The sequence below is a fragment of the Aspergillus versicolor genome, assembly GCF_001890125.1.
Source record: "Aspergillus versicolor CBS 583.65 unplaced genomic scaffold ASPVEscaffold_6, whole genome shotgun sequence".
Classification (NCBI taxonomy): domain Eukaryota; kingdom Fungi; phylum Ascomycota; class Eurotiomycetes; order Eurotiales; family Aspergillaceae; genus Aspergillus; species Aspergillus versicolor.
Window position 1 is genome coordinate 188,782 of NW_024467529.1, and position 13,034 is coordinate 201,815.

The 13,034-nt window shown below is 51.3% G+C and overlaps 7 protein-coding genes across 7 annotated transcripts; 3 read left to right on the forward strand and 4 right to left on the reverse strand.

Annotated features, from left to right (window-relative positions):
• Positions 1-55: 55 nt before the first annotated feature.
• On the forward strand, positions 56-1,593 carry ASPVEDRAFT_84532 (uncharacterized protein; the record flags this gene model as incomplete). The annotated part of the gene is made up of 2 exons (XM_040817550.1): positions 56-242; positions 305-1,593. The coding sequence occupies 2 exons, from the start codon at positions 56-58 to the stop codon at positions 1,591-1,593; spliced, it is 1,476 nt and encodes a 491-aa protein (XP_040668831.1).
• A 551-nt stretch (positions 1,594-2,144) lies between these two features.
• ASPVEDRAFT_84533 (aspartate aminotransferase family protein) lies at positions 2,145-3,473 on the reverse strand (the record flags this gene model as incomplete). Its single annotated transcript, XM_040817551.1, has 2 exons — positions 2,145-2,921; positions 2,994-3,473. The coding sequence occupies 2 exons, from the start codon at positions 3,471-3,473 to the stop codon at positions 2,145-2,147; spliced, it is 1,257 nt and encodes a 418-aa protein (XP_040668832.1).
• A 584-nt stretch (positions 3,474-4,057) lies between these two features.
• ASPVEDRAFT_29606 (uncharacterized protein) lies at positions 4,058-4,852 on the reverse strand (the record flags this gene model as incomplete). The annotated part of the gene is made up of 2 exons (XM_040810247.1): positions 4,058-4,386; positions 4,465-4,852. The coding sequence occupies 2 exons, from the start codon at positions 4,850-4,852 to the stop codon at positions 4,058-4,060; spliced, it is 717 nt and encodes a 238-aa protein (XP_040668833.1).
• A 716-nt stretch (positions 4,853-5,568) lies between these two features.
• Positions 5,569-6,580, reverse strand: ASPVEDRAFT_72828 (RTA1 domain-containing protein; the record flags this gene model as incomplete). Its single annotated transcript, XM_040816173.1, has 3 exons — positions 5,569-6,041; positions 6,091-6,333; positions 6,409-6,580. 3 exons carry the CDS (start codon positions 6,578-6,580, stop codon positions 5,569-5,571), a joined length of 888 nt encoding a protein of 295 aa, XP_040668834.1.
• Positions 6,581-7,195: 615 nt separating this feature from the next.
• Positions 7,196-8,149, forward strand: ASPVEDRAFT_84536 (RTA1 domain-containing protein; the record flags this gene model as incomplete). The annotated part of the gene is made up of 3 exons (XM_040817552.1): positions 7,196-7,364; positions 7,417-7,665; positions 7,716-8,149. The coding sequence occupies 3 exons, from the start codon at positions 7,196-7,198 to the stop codon at positions 8,147-8,149; spliced, it is 852 nt and encodes a 283-aa protein (XP_040668835.1).
• A 582-nt stretch (positions 8,150-8,731) lies between these two features.
• On the forward strand, positions 8,732-11,289 carry ASPVEDRAFT_889579 (putative alpha-L-rhamnosidase C; the record flags this gene model as incomplete). Its single annotated transcript, XM_040818462.1, has 3 exons — positions 8,732-8,760; positions 8,842-9,016; positions 9,071-11,289. 3 exons carry the CDS (start codon positions 8,732-8,734, stop codon positions 11,156-11,158), a joined length of 2,292 nt encoding a protein of 763 aa, XP_040668836.1. The 3' UTR covers positions 11,159-11,289.
• Positions 11,263-12,981, reverse strand: ASPVEDRAFT_29610 (uncharacterized protein; the record flags this gene model as incomplete). Its single annotated transcript, XM_040810248.1, has 1 exon — positions 11,263-12,981. One exon carries the CDS (start codon positions 12,979-12,981, stop codon positions 11,263-11,265), a length of 1,719 nt encoding a protein of 572 aa, XP_040668837.1.
• Positions 12,982-13,034: the final 53 nt, after the last annotated feature.

Below are 13,034 nucleotides of genomic sequence, written 5' to 3' on the forward strand. Positions count from 1 at the left end.
CCCGCCTCGAAGCGCTCCTGTCTCCGGTTAACTCTGCTACTGTTGTGGAGTCAAAATGGCTGTCCGCTCGCTATTTCCCCGTTGTTCTGCCCTGTGGCCCAGGCGCTCTTCTCCCAAGGCGTCCATCTGTTTGGTTGAAGACCAGGCCAAAGCGTACAGTCCACTCGACCAAATTGAAGGGAGAGTCACCGTCACTGTTGGCCGTGAAACACGGTTCGACGAAATTCACATCACATTTGAAGGTTTAATATCCCTTCCCCGAACTGGCTGCTGAGCCAAATAAATGCTAACTTGGACTGCGGAGGCACATCACAGGTCATTATCTGGCAGCCAGCTGCTCATGAACAAACAATCACCGCCACACAAACCTTCCTGACCCAGCAACAGCCGATTGAAAAACACGCTTACCCAACTCCCCGTGCTTTCGAACCAGGCCGCTCCTATGAGTTCCCATTCATATTTATTATTCCAGAGTTCCTCCTCCCCCAATCTTGCACGCACAAAAAGGACAATGCTGGCATCCAACGGTCACATACCAGAATACCCCCGACAGTCGTTTTGGATACAGTGGGAGATATGACATGTCGTATCTCTTATGCTATCCATGTAGATGTCTCGATGCCCTGGGGTAATGATCAAACCACGCACAGACTGGCTGTCGCGGTCAAAGAGTTGGCTGTTATCCCGGCTAGCGGTGAACGAGAGGGAAGCGACACAGTTAATAATCCTCGCGCATACTGTGCCCAAACACTGACGGAACCTAATGGTGGCTTCATGAGACGGGAGCTGGGACGATTGCTGGCGGTGGCCTCAGCATCCAAACCCATCCAATTTCTTCATCCTGAGTGCTATCCCAACCAGGTCCTAGGCAATGGTGCCGTGATGAACCTTCGATTTGAACCTGTCAGAGATGTGTCACCTCCTCAGCTGGAAAAGCTATACCGCAAACTTAGAATCTTGACTTTCTACAGTTCCACCCCCTGGGAGGACTATCCGTCTATGAAGGATGTACAGGGTCTTCCTCATAGGCGGCGAGGGGTTGTCGTCAAGACCATCCCGCTTTCAACCCTTCATATGGGCTCTGTCCATTGGACTAGGACTTTGTCGACCAACTGTTCGGCCTCTAATGAGTCAACGCAGCCTTCGGAGTTGAGCTTGCCTTTAGAATCATTGGCAGACCCATCTGGCCCATCTGGCCCGAGCTGGTGCTATACCACATCCGTTGTGGTTCCTGTATCTCTACCAACACGGAAAAACCTCATTCCAACGTTCCATTCCTGTTTTGTCTCTCGCATATACGAACTCGAGCTCCGGCTCTCCTACCATATGCCTAACGACCGGGTCGCTCCCCGGAATGTGACAGTTGAAGTGCCGGTTCAATTCACTCACGAGAAGGCAAGGGACCAGACTGTGTCTTACTTGTCGCATGTTTCCGAAGAAACACGGGACCAGACCTCTCATAGCCTCTCCCTGCCCAACCTGCAGTATGCTCCGCATGAGACTATATGCTCTACGCCAGACTCTACGTCAGACTCTTCTGGGCACGGTCACGTTCTTCCACCCCCGACATATCCTGATTGTTTGCGGATATAATAGCCAGTCGGCGGTCCACAACCTATATTATTCACGTATGGGCTGCCTATCCATTCATTGGCGATGTTAACTTAATGCTGGGTGAGCGAATGCAGCTCGTGTAATAGAGCGCTAGCGGCTTGCAGCGGCGAGCTTTGGATTAACTTATTCGCGGCAAGACAGGCACTATGACCCGCTCAAGCCCGGCCAATGGCTTCGAAACCACGAGGGGACTCGGCGGGTCCGAACTGGGCTGCAGGGTTATCAAGTTCAATAAGGAGGAGGCTGAGTACGACAAGGATCTCCCGGTGGTTGATAATATAGCCAAAGATCGTATGATTGGCCATTCGTGTGGTTTGTTGGACATATATCCAATACAGAGCCAAGTTTCTGCAGCCGGGCTAGGGAGAGTGTCTGGGCCATTGAGATACATTGTAGTAAAGGGTTGCTAGCATTGAAAGCCGGATCACTCGTTCAGCGCAGACGAAATTTCTTCGTCAATTTGATCAATTTTCTAGATAAAGCGGCCCATCCTATAACCATGCAGCTCAGCATCCACTCACACGATTCACTTAGTTGGGGATCCCGCGCTCAGTAAGGACGTATGCTAACGCCTCGTCGAGAATTTCGAGTCCTTCCTCGATTTCGGACGCAGTAACCGTGACCGGCGGTGCCAAACGAAACACGTCACCCATCCCAGGATAAGTAACGATGTTGCATGAGAGACCCTGAGCCAGCGCCCTCTCTGAAACCGCTTGGCCCAGTGCAGAACCGGAAGCCTTTGTTTTAGGATCCGAGATTATCTCTATACCTTGCAGCAATCCCCGACCACGAACATCCCCAATGCACCAATGTTTCTTCTGAGGAGCAAGTAGACCTCGGAGTAATTGGTCGCCACGTTCTGCGGCACGCTGACAGATGCCGTCTCGCTCCACAATCTCCAGAACCTTGTCCCCAACAGCCGCCACCAAAGGGTCATTGATATGAGTGGACAGCCATAGCAATCCGGCCTCGTTGGCGCGTTGTTCGATATCTGCGGTCGTGCTAACAGAGGACAGTGGCAGGCCGCAGCCAAGGGTCTTTGATAGACAGAGAATATCAGGGACAAATCCTTCATCATGCTCAAAGGCAAACATCTGCCCAGTACGTCCGACGCCTGTTTGGGCTTCGTCGAGAATCATCAGGATCCCCCGTTTCTTGCACTCAGCGCTCATTCTGTGTAGATAGCCCTTAGGCAACTCAAGTACACCTCCAGTAGACAAGATAGGTTCCATAACGAAGGCTGCAAGTGATCCAACAGTTTGTCTATCAATCAAAGACCACCCGTAATCCATCTCAGCCTCCCAGTCCTACGAGCCATCAGCACGTCGGAAAGGAGACCGATAGGCGTAGGGTGCAGGGAAGGCGAATTGGCCCGGCACAATGGGACCACCATATTTTCGACCAACAGAATAAGTGGCCGATACAACTCCCTGTGTTAAGCCATGGTAGCTGGCTGAAAAGGCAATGATCTCGAACTTTCCAGTATAGCACTTTGCTAGCTTGATGGCAGCTTCCACTGATTCACCACCCGTGTTGAGAAAGAAAGACTTTTCCAGGGTCCGTGGAAGCAGGCGTCGAAGGCGCTCCGCAAGGCGAATCACTGGAGGAGATATCATGGTACTTAGAAGATGATCTAGTTCTGCAGCGTATTTCTGGATAACTTCAACAATTTCCGGGTGGGAATGGCCGAGTAGCGAGCTCATCTGACGCGAGGTAAAGTCGAGGATCTGTCTGTCTTCATGGTCATAGAGCCTAGTACCCTGCGCCCTGACGATGATAGCCGGCGAAAATGGAACCCCGGTCTTCATAAGGCTGTTGCTCGCCCTGTCCCAGAAGTCATTGGGTTCGCCGGAGGACATCGTTATAGAGGCTTTGAATAACGACTTGCAATGATATAGGACACAACAGAAGGTAACAGATTGTTCAAGGTCAGACAGACGTTGATTCTGATGATTTAATGTTTCTGTGCCTACTCTCACGGGGACTTATGTTGATATATGCCGATTCGCTGGTACCCACGGCGAGGCCGTGGTTGCAAACCGCTACGAGCCAAACAGGGCAACAGAACAAGTGGTCCACTCCGTACAAGATTTAGACGAACAGCATCTGCGCTTATTTGGCAACGTCATTCTTATTAAGAAGCGGTGCCCTGGAATGTACGATCTTGGTGTGTAGAATTCTGCTCTCCGTTCTGCAAGAGAAAATGATTAACACTTTTAGCTCTTATTGTGAGTAGGCATGTCCAATTGGGGCGGCTACTGCCTCAGGCAGCTTCATGGAGCAATGTTAGGTTACTGCAACAGTGGTCAATGATGAATTTAGCGCATGGACGGTTTCCTGCTCTCTTAGACATACCTCGTCGCAATTTGTAGCAAGGACTCTTGCCCTTCCCTTTTGCCAACGCCGTAAATCGTGATATATAACCAGCCCGGCCTGCCCATTACTACCGAACTGGACTCGCAGGCAACTCTTGAGGTACCGTGTCTGGAGGCAGCTCATGAGCCATTGTACTGGGATTACCCTGTAGCTCCGACCTGATAGCATTATTGTCAAGCTCGAGTCCATATACGCCTTTCTTGTCCTGGGCTGGCGTGCTAGGATTAGGACTCATGAGAGGAGCGGTTCCCGGGGCCTGCTGCTGCCGCCGCCGTCGACGCATGAGGAACCAAACCAGTGCAATGATGAGAGCCAGTCCAGCACACCCGCCGACGACGCCACCGGCAATGGCGCCCGTGTTGGTAGATGATGATTGGGTAGTCGAGGTCTCATTGCCTAGCCAGAAATATCGCAGTCAGCTCTTCATTCTCGCGGCCGAAAACAGGGCGTGCATTTCTTTGCGTTGAATCTCACCTCTCGCGACAGGAGTCAACGCTTCACCATTTTCCCTTTCCGGAAGTTCGTCAGCGCAGCCAATGCCTGTAGTACTCCCATTGGACTCCAGGCCCCCAGCGACGAAGCCCCTCGACGTGTTCAAACAGCAGAAGAAATCGCCCTGGTCGCCCTCGGACTTGTACAGGTCCCAGGTCTTATTGTTTGCACAGTGCGGGTCATCCGAGAGAGGTTGTATGCACCCTGACTTGTGCGGACAACAGGTGTTGTGCTCTCCGCAGTACGTGTCCTTGGGGCAGCAGTTATACCAGTCCTTCCAGGGATTCCCACACGTCTCCTGATTCGCAGCGCACGTGCCGTTCTTGCGGAGGGCAAAGCCATGCGGCGGGTCGTAGAGTGGGTCACCCATGTTTTTGAGGGTATCCAAGAAGTTTACGAGTGACACTTGTCGTGTTGTGCAGAAGAAAGCTGAGGGAAAAGTGGGCAGACAGGTACTGAAGACACAGCTAGCAGCCGAAGGGGGCTGAGCCTTGCTTAATAGATTGCTTGACAGATCGCCTGGAACAAATACGACCCTTAGCCGCATCGACGACTCAAATCATCGCATCAAGATGAGTGTGGAGAGCCAACACCGACGGCCAAGATTGAGTGGCTGTCAACAGGGTCTGCGCCCCAGAGCCTCCCGTGCACGGGGCTTCACCCGATAACAGTCCACGCGCCCCATGAAAAGTCTGTAAAACACAAGGCCCCTGACCCTTCTGCTGGCTGGACAGTGTGTTAAATAAAGCCTGATTTAGCCGCTGCTGTGAATGAAGCGGTATCTGTCTTTAAAATCAATTTTCTGAGTTGTTATTATCTTAAGTTACTATCTATATCCCATACTTACTGCTAGGTTACTATAATAAGGAAGGAATCATGAGCAGTCAGTCAAAGATAATATGAATATCCGCTCATGGGGAAGCTATTATCTTGCCTATCCAGATCACGTAACTTCAGGACAATACTAGTTACCTACTAGAACAAGACAGGTAACCGCCTTGGCAGCTGTAGTTTTTTGATCAGTAGGTCTATCAGGTACGCAAAGTTTCAATCTTTAAGCAAGACTAATTGTCTAGGTCTAATTTCTTATTTCCCCGGGGCTTCCGCCAACGGCAGTCCCTCAGACCCCAGTGCCCCTTCGGTCTGGCATCTCCGCTTCACCACCTTGCCAGGGTAAACAATCAGCAGCAGCATTGCCTGCACAGCCATCAAAACAGCGTCAAAGATGTAAAGGAGATACTCCCTCCTCATGATCCAGCCATTATTTCCTTGGACAAACTCCACCACGCGAAAGACTGAGCGGATCAAAATCAGAACGCACGCCGCATAAAGATACCATAGCATCGCCTCCCATGACGTTGAGTTGAAGAATCGAAAGATCGGAGATACCGGCTGCGCGTAGTCATAATGTTTGGCGATCGACCTTGCTCGATAGTGGAAGATCGCGCTGACGATAATGAAGAACCCGAAAAAAAGCAGCTGTACTGCAAGCCCGGCAATGACAATGTTTTCGCCGGCCTCCATGGCGGACAGTGACCCAGCAGCCATATACCCCCCGCCTGGTTTCTGTTAGCTCTTTTGATGGGTGTATATGGACAGGCAACGTACCTCCACATTGTAGCAGGAACGATATCACATCGCCAATAACAAATGTCTTGGTGACATACTTTACAGGCATCAAAAGCGCCTGCTCAGCCTCCAGGTTTACGACCAACCGGCCCAAAGTCATGTATATGGACGCTGCGAAAAGAGGCGGCGCGACGAGGATGAGCATGGTTTGAACAATGTAGGGACCGAGGGCGAGTGGGTCGGAATGGGAGAATATTCTCGCTGCATAGCCGGCTGCTTCAACTGTTGGATGCAACTCCAGTTAGCCTTATCATAATAATATAAAGAAAAGAGGAACGGGTTGTGCGGGTAACATACAGAGAAGTCCAATCACGAACGGAATGAAGAATAGGGCGCGATGGCGGAGGAGAGAAAACCCATGGCAGATAGACAAGCAGACGAACACTGCGACAAATATTGCAGCCGCGGGGATTGATGGAGAGTAGTGGTATAGAACGAAAGTCACCTGTTGCGGTGTGTCGGCAGCCATTGTTGACTAAAGGGAGCAGTGAAGCCGTGTCTGAGATTGCATTTCCAGTTGAACAGCAGAATTGTGCCTGCCTTTTATTTCGCAAGATTAAAGTAAAAATAAAAACGAGCCATGGGTCCCAGATGCAGTTTCTGAGGAGAGATCCGGATCGACGAATATGAATGGAGTGGCTCGTATATTCGTATATTCGTATCCCATTCAACGGTTTGGGTGGTCGTATATTCGTATATTCGTACTTGGCACAATCTTTTGCCTCTTTGCCCCTTGGAGCTTGACCCACTGGGTATGAGTGAAGAGACTTCTGCCAGCTCGTGCAGGCCCCACATCTACAGTTTAGGTGAGGCTCATTTTGTCTTCCAGGCTACACAAAGCTCCAGGCCGTCGGAATCTGGCCGAGGGCTAAGTGAGGGTCCGCGAATATATGGAAGTACGAGGGTACGAGATGGCCAGACCCAAACATAGCTTTTTAACCTTATTGTTAGCCTTACCTGTACTTCCCATGTGTATATAATTCTCTTCGCAGCTACAATCTAGATTTTATGTAGTGTTTAATTTCTGTATTTCTGTGACTGTGATCAACCGCTATTCTCCTTGCCACTCACCCAGGCAGTCAAAATGAGTTCTGCAGATGATGCTGCCACGTTCTCCTTCTACCACTATGATCCGAGCTTGGCAGGTGCCGTGATATTCGCTGTTCTATTCGCAATCACGACAATATGGCATACCATACAGCTGTGTCGGACACGAACGTGGTTCTTCATCCCATTTACCATCGGCGGTGCTTGTAAGTTATTATCTGGCACTTAATATCTGAACAATGGGATTAACTTCCACAGTTGAAGTTATAGGCTATATTGGTCGCGGCTTGTCGAGCCGAGAATCTCCCAACTGGACTTTGGGTCCGTATCTCATCCAGACATTATTCCTCCTTCTTGCGCCGGCCCTTCTGGCGGCTTCGATTTACATGTTGCTCGGGCGCATAATACTGGTGCTACAGGCCGAATCCCATGCGATCTTGGGTAAAAAGTGGCTCACCAAGATTTTTGTTACCGGTGACATCCTCTCATTCCTCCTCCAGGGCGCTGGTGAGTTTGTCTCTATCGTAACTACTACATCTACTGACGTCCATCCTAAGGAGGCGGAATCCAGGCCAGCGGAACCCTATCTGGCATGAAAAACGGCGAGCGCATCATCGTCGGGGGTCTTTTCGTGCAAATATTCTTCTTTGGCTTTTTCATGGTCACAGCCGGCGCATTTGATCGAAAGCTCAAGAAGTATCCAATCCCTCGCTGCCGTGACCCAGCTATTCCGTGGAGGAAACAGCTCAACATTCTCTATCTGACCAGCCTGCTGATTCTGATTCGATCTGTATTCAGACTGGTGGAGTACCTTCAGGGGAATAATGGATATCTTTTGCACCATGAGATCTACCTATATGTCCTGGATGCGGTTTTGATTTTTGCTGCTATGGCTATTTTCAACTTCTATTATCCCAGTGACTTTGCTCATCCGGTTAACGCAGGAATGGACTACGAACTGCACGGGGCGACTGATAAATATGTTGTGTGACCGCTGTTGACTAGTGCAGCTGTGTTTCGTCATTTGTTGTTTTAATATTGCTTGCTCTGCATGTTCATACCTTATCTGTTGGTTCGGCGGAAAGCTTTGCATATATAGAGGGTTCGTGATAGATTATTTATTGAATTTTTATCCTGCTTGGGATCTTATTTTAGAAGCGTGGATATTGCACCAACAGAATGAACAAGACCAACAATAAAATAATATTGATCTAGCCACTAGATTTAGAAAAGTCTTCAGCTGCAGCCCGGCTAGAGTGCTTGGAAGGCTATCGCATAAGCCAATAACAAGGTTCTTCGAAACGGTTTCCAGAGAATTCTAGTCCTTTAATAGCATTCTTAATTTGGGGCATTGAAACTGATCTGCCTTGTGCTCGTAAACTCGTATTTTCCGAATAAGCTTGTTGAAGCAGCAGTGGGGCAATGGAACCGCCCTAAGTACAACCGCCCGTCCGTCGTAAATTCGGACCGAAGATAGGTAAAGGAGAACGATTAACCTGCCAAAACTATGGTATAAGTAGCAGTGCAGCGGCCTTACCGATGAGTCGCAATCGCCATCCAATCTATAATCACCATGAAGTGTGGTATGCTGGCCCTGCTTGGGTTACTCGTCGCCCCCGTGCAATGCTCAATCTATCAGCCTACCACCTATACTACCGGCTCGCAGAACCAAGCTCCATACAGGAACGGCACTCTGCTCAAATTATCGTCCGACGGTGTTACACCCGCCGTAGTGGTTCTAGATTATGGTTGGAATGTCGAAGGATATGCCACATTCCAGGTGTCTCAGCGTTCTGGAGATACTTCCAGCTTTGAAATGACCTACAGCGAAAGTCGTGCTTTGCTGGAGTCCGAGATGGTGAGCAATGTATCCTATTGGAAGGGAATAGTTAAGCTGATCTCTTCACTATAGGGCGACGGGCCTCTCCCCCTGGCAGGGGCTATGGACACATACCGGGTGAATCGATACAACATCACGGAGCAGCAGACCTACACCAACCGATTGATCCAAGGGGGATTGCGATACCAAAAGTTGAACCTGTCCAGCGCCGGAGAGATTCATCTGTCAATGGTTGGATTCAAGCCAACCGTTTCTAGTACCCCTCTTGCTGAGCTTCCTGGTTCATTCAACTGTTCTGACGAGGTGCTAACTCGCATCTGGCACGCTGGCGCTCGAACGTCGCAGCTCAATGAACTTCCTGCCAACAGCGTGCCGGACTTTTGGATTCTCACAGACGAGGGTGCCTTCGTGGACAGTCTCGCCCCTCAACCTTACTACTCAGATTGGTCTCCGTCGCTCATGACTTATGATCTCGAGTTCTTGGTGAAGCCTATCTCCAAGGGGTTTGGCTTTACCGTTCTGAGCGACACTCTATCCAGTGGCGTTTACATCTTCGTCAATATTGCCAACGCATCGATCTCCGCCCACGCCGGGTCGTCTGAATTAGGCGCTACTCTTGCATCAGGAACGCTTTCAGATTCGATTACCTTGAATGATTGGCACCGTGTTCAAAGCAACGTCAATCTTTCCCAAGTGTCTGTCAATATCAATAACATTACCGTCTTGGACTTCTCCCAAAACACATCATTCTATGGCTCGTTCGGCGTGGGCGCTTCCCTGGGCCATTCAGCCCTCTTCACCAACCTCTCTCTATCAGTTGATGGAGAGGAGAAATACTTCTCGACACTCAAGGACAAGGCCGCACTGCAGGACTTTCTCCTCGGTACGAATCCCCTGCCCGTGAGTGTCGACGGCTCTCGTCGCGATCGTATTGCCTATGCCGGCGATTTGGATATGGCTAGCAGGACGGCATTTGCCAGTACTAACGGGCTTGAATATATCAATGGCTCTATTGAGCTTTTAGGCTCTTACCAGCTGAGCCCTGGATTCTTCGTTCCAAATGCGAAGATCCAACAGCCTCCTCGAACCGCTGAGATTCAAGCAAACATCACAGGCCTCATCGGGTATTCATTCAGTCTTGTCAACGCAATGGCGAATTACTACGAGCAGACGGGAGATCATGTTTTCTTGAACCGCTGGGCCCCGAAAGCAGTGCGCTTGTTGGATTGGGCACACTCGCAAACCTTGTCAAACGGCCTGCTCAATATCTCTGATTCCTCCATGGGTGGTGACTGGAACTATTACGATCCCGCTCTGTCTGGGGTTGTTTCCAAATTCAACATTGTATACGCGTATTCGCTGAAGCAATGGCTCCCGTACCTGTCCCAAGCCGGTCTCAACGACACTTTATACCAGGGCCGGCTTCAGTCTTTGCAGAAAGCAATCAACGCCCACCTCTGGAGCGACAAGCTGCAGGCATACTACCAGTCCGAAACACACCAAGACTTCTTCTCGCAGGAAGCAAACGCCCTCGCCATTCTAAGCGACACGTCCAGCCTCAGTAACCGCACTTCCATACTATTATCAACAATGGCACGGGAATTATACGTCCCCAACGGCGCCCTCCCCTTCTCCAACGCCAGCGCAGCAAGCGGCTGGGCCCAGAAAATCAGCCCCTACTCCTCCGGATACCACCTGAAAGCCGCCTTCCACGCAAACGACAGCGTCGCTGCCAAAAGACTCCTCCATACTCTCTGGGGTCCAATCAGTGACCCGAACCACGCCAACTACACCGGCTGCATGTGGGAGGTTATGCACGTTGACGGCACCCCCGGACTCGACTCCCCAACGTCCCTGTGCCATGCCTGGGGTGCGGCCCCTACAGCCGATCTAAGCCGATATGTACTTGGTATTCAGCCCAAGACGCCAGGATTCAAGGAGTGGAAGGTTGTTCCCCAGACGATGGATCTTGCCTGGGCGCGAGGGGACTATCCGACTCCGAGTGGGAAAATTAGTGTTGATTGGTCTTTTGATTGGAGGGGGCGATATCGGATTGTTGTTGATGCTCCTGCTGGTACCAAAGGGACCGTTTATCTCCCTAGCCCTCTGCGTGGAAGCTTTGAGGTACAGGGTGGAAAGACGTTTCGGTACCAAGAATAATATTGGCTAGGGCAACTAAAATATAGCATGAACATAGCGAGTACTTTATATAATCCCCAAATGTGAGAATATAAGTAGAGATCTCGTATTGCATAAATTAGATATTACAATCGACTATGTCTCCCCTCAGCCATAACAACCGACGCCTGCGTCGTATCCAGCCTACAGAAACAAGAAGCTTTGATAGGAACATCCGCCACGGCAACAGCAAGTCTCAGCGCCGGCTCAATCGTCGCCGCCTCCTCCGCCCGTCCCATCCTCGTCAAACACTCATGATACCCCTGCAGCGACCAGACATTCTTCGGATGCCGACGCGGGCGGATAAGCGTGTCGTCAACGCCCAGGTCCGCGCGGTATTGCCTCGCCGCCTCATCAAGGTGTCCCTGCTCGAGGAGCAGAGCAGCATACGCGTGTCTGCTGGGCTGCATCCACGCCCACGGTTCGCTGTAGGGGAGTTTATCGTCCAGTTCCGTAGATTTGCGGAAGTGCGACCATGCCGTCTCGTAGTCTTTCTTGCGGTAGGCGAGTTCACCGTCTAGCATTGAGGATGCTACGGCTAAAGTCTCCGAGGCTTTGCTGTTATATGCCCGTCGGGAGGGCGGGACTCGGGAGCGGGCTTGATGGAATAGGGCGCGTTGTTCCTCTGCTTTGCCGACTTGGCCGGTTGCTGCGTAGGCGAGGCCTTTGGCGTAATGTGTTGTTGCTGTTGTCACGCAGTAGAGGCGTTGGTCTGTTGGGAGGTCTGTCTGGATGAGGTCCTGCCACATCCCGAAGCGGATCATGATGTGTAGACGCGTTGCGAGGTAGTTCTCGAGCCAGTCTGCCATGGGTGGCGAGACCATACGGAGAACGCCTTCTGGTACGGAATCCTCCATGCGCGCGACTGCATCCAGTGCTGTCTTGCGTTGGCCTGCGAACATGGCGGCATATATTAAGGAGTGGTAGTTGTGGAGGCGGTAGAATGTGTAGAGGTTGTAAGGCCCTACCTGGGCGAGGTATTTGTCGTCTGCTAACGTGGCGTTATAGTTGGATGTGATGGATCGTCTCCAGTCGCCAACGAGGATGTCAAGATGCGTGGGCATGTGGTGGATGTGTCCCGCGTCTGGAACCAGATCGCGCAGGCGATCGGCGACGTTGATGCCCAACTCGGGCGTAGGTGACATCTCAATAAAATGGATATAGAGATGCAGCAGCCCTGGATGCTGATAGGCCTTGTCCAGAGTAAGCGCATACTCGAGGACATCCCTAACCAGCAGCGTCGGCGCATTGGGCGCAGGCTCTCCCGTGAATAAATTCCAGAGCGCCCAAGGGGTGACGTTCATCAATGCATCAGCATAAAGGACAGCGATTTCAATATCCTCGCCGAATTCCCTATAAACACGATCTATCGCAGCAGCATAATTCCGATTCAGCACATTTGGCTCGGTCGGAGGACTCCCCCGGTCGAAGCGACACTGTATGGCCTCGATCACGGCGTGTTCCCATGCAGCAACGGGTCGCGGACTGGTATTTGCCAGCTCCTTTGCTTTCCTGGACGCATCGTAGCCCCGCCGCGTGGAGATGCGTAGATCACGCTTATCGAAGCGGTCCCAGGGTTTATTGTAGTTGGGACCAACTGCGTAGGCCAGACCCCAGTAGGCCATGGCACACAAGGGGTCATGAGCGATGGCCTGGTCGAAGCATTTCGCCGCCTCCTCGTGGTTGAAAGCGTAGACCCAGATGAGCCCCCGGTTGAACCAGGTCTGCGCGTCGGCACTGTCTGTGCTGACGGGGCGCTCGAAGTGGCCGAGATTGTAGTATTTGTGGGCAGCAGCGATGCGCATTGTGGTGGTTGCAGGGATGAAGAGAGACCGACGAACAGACAAACTCACACTAG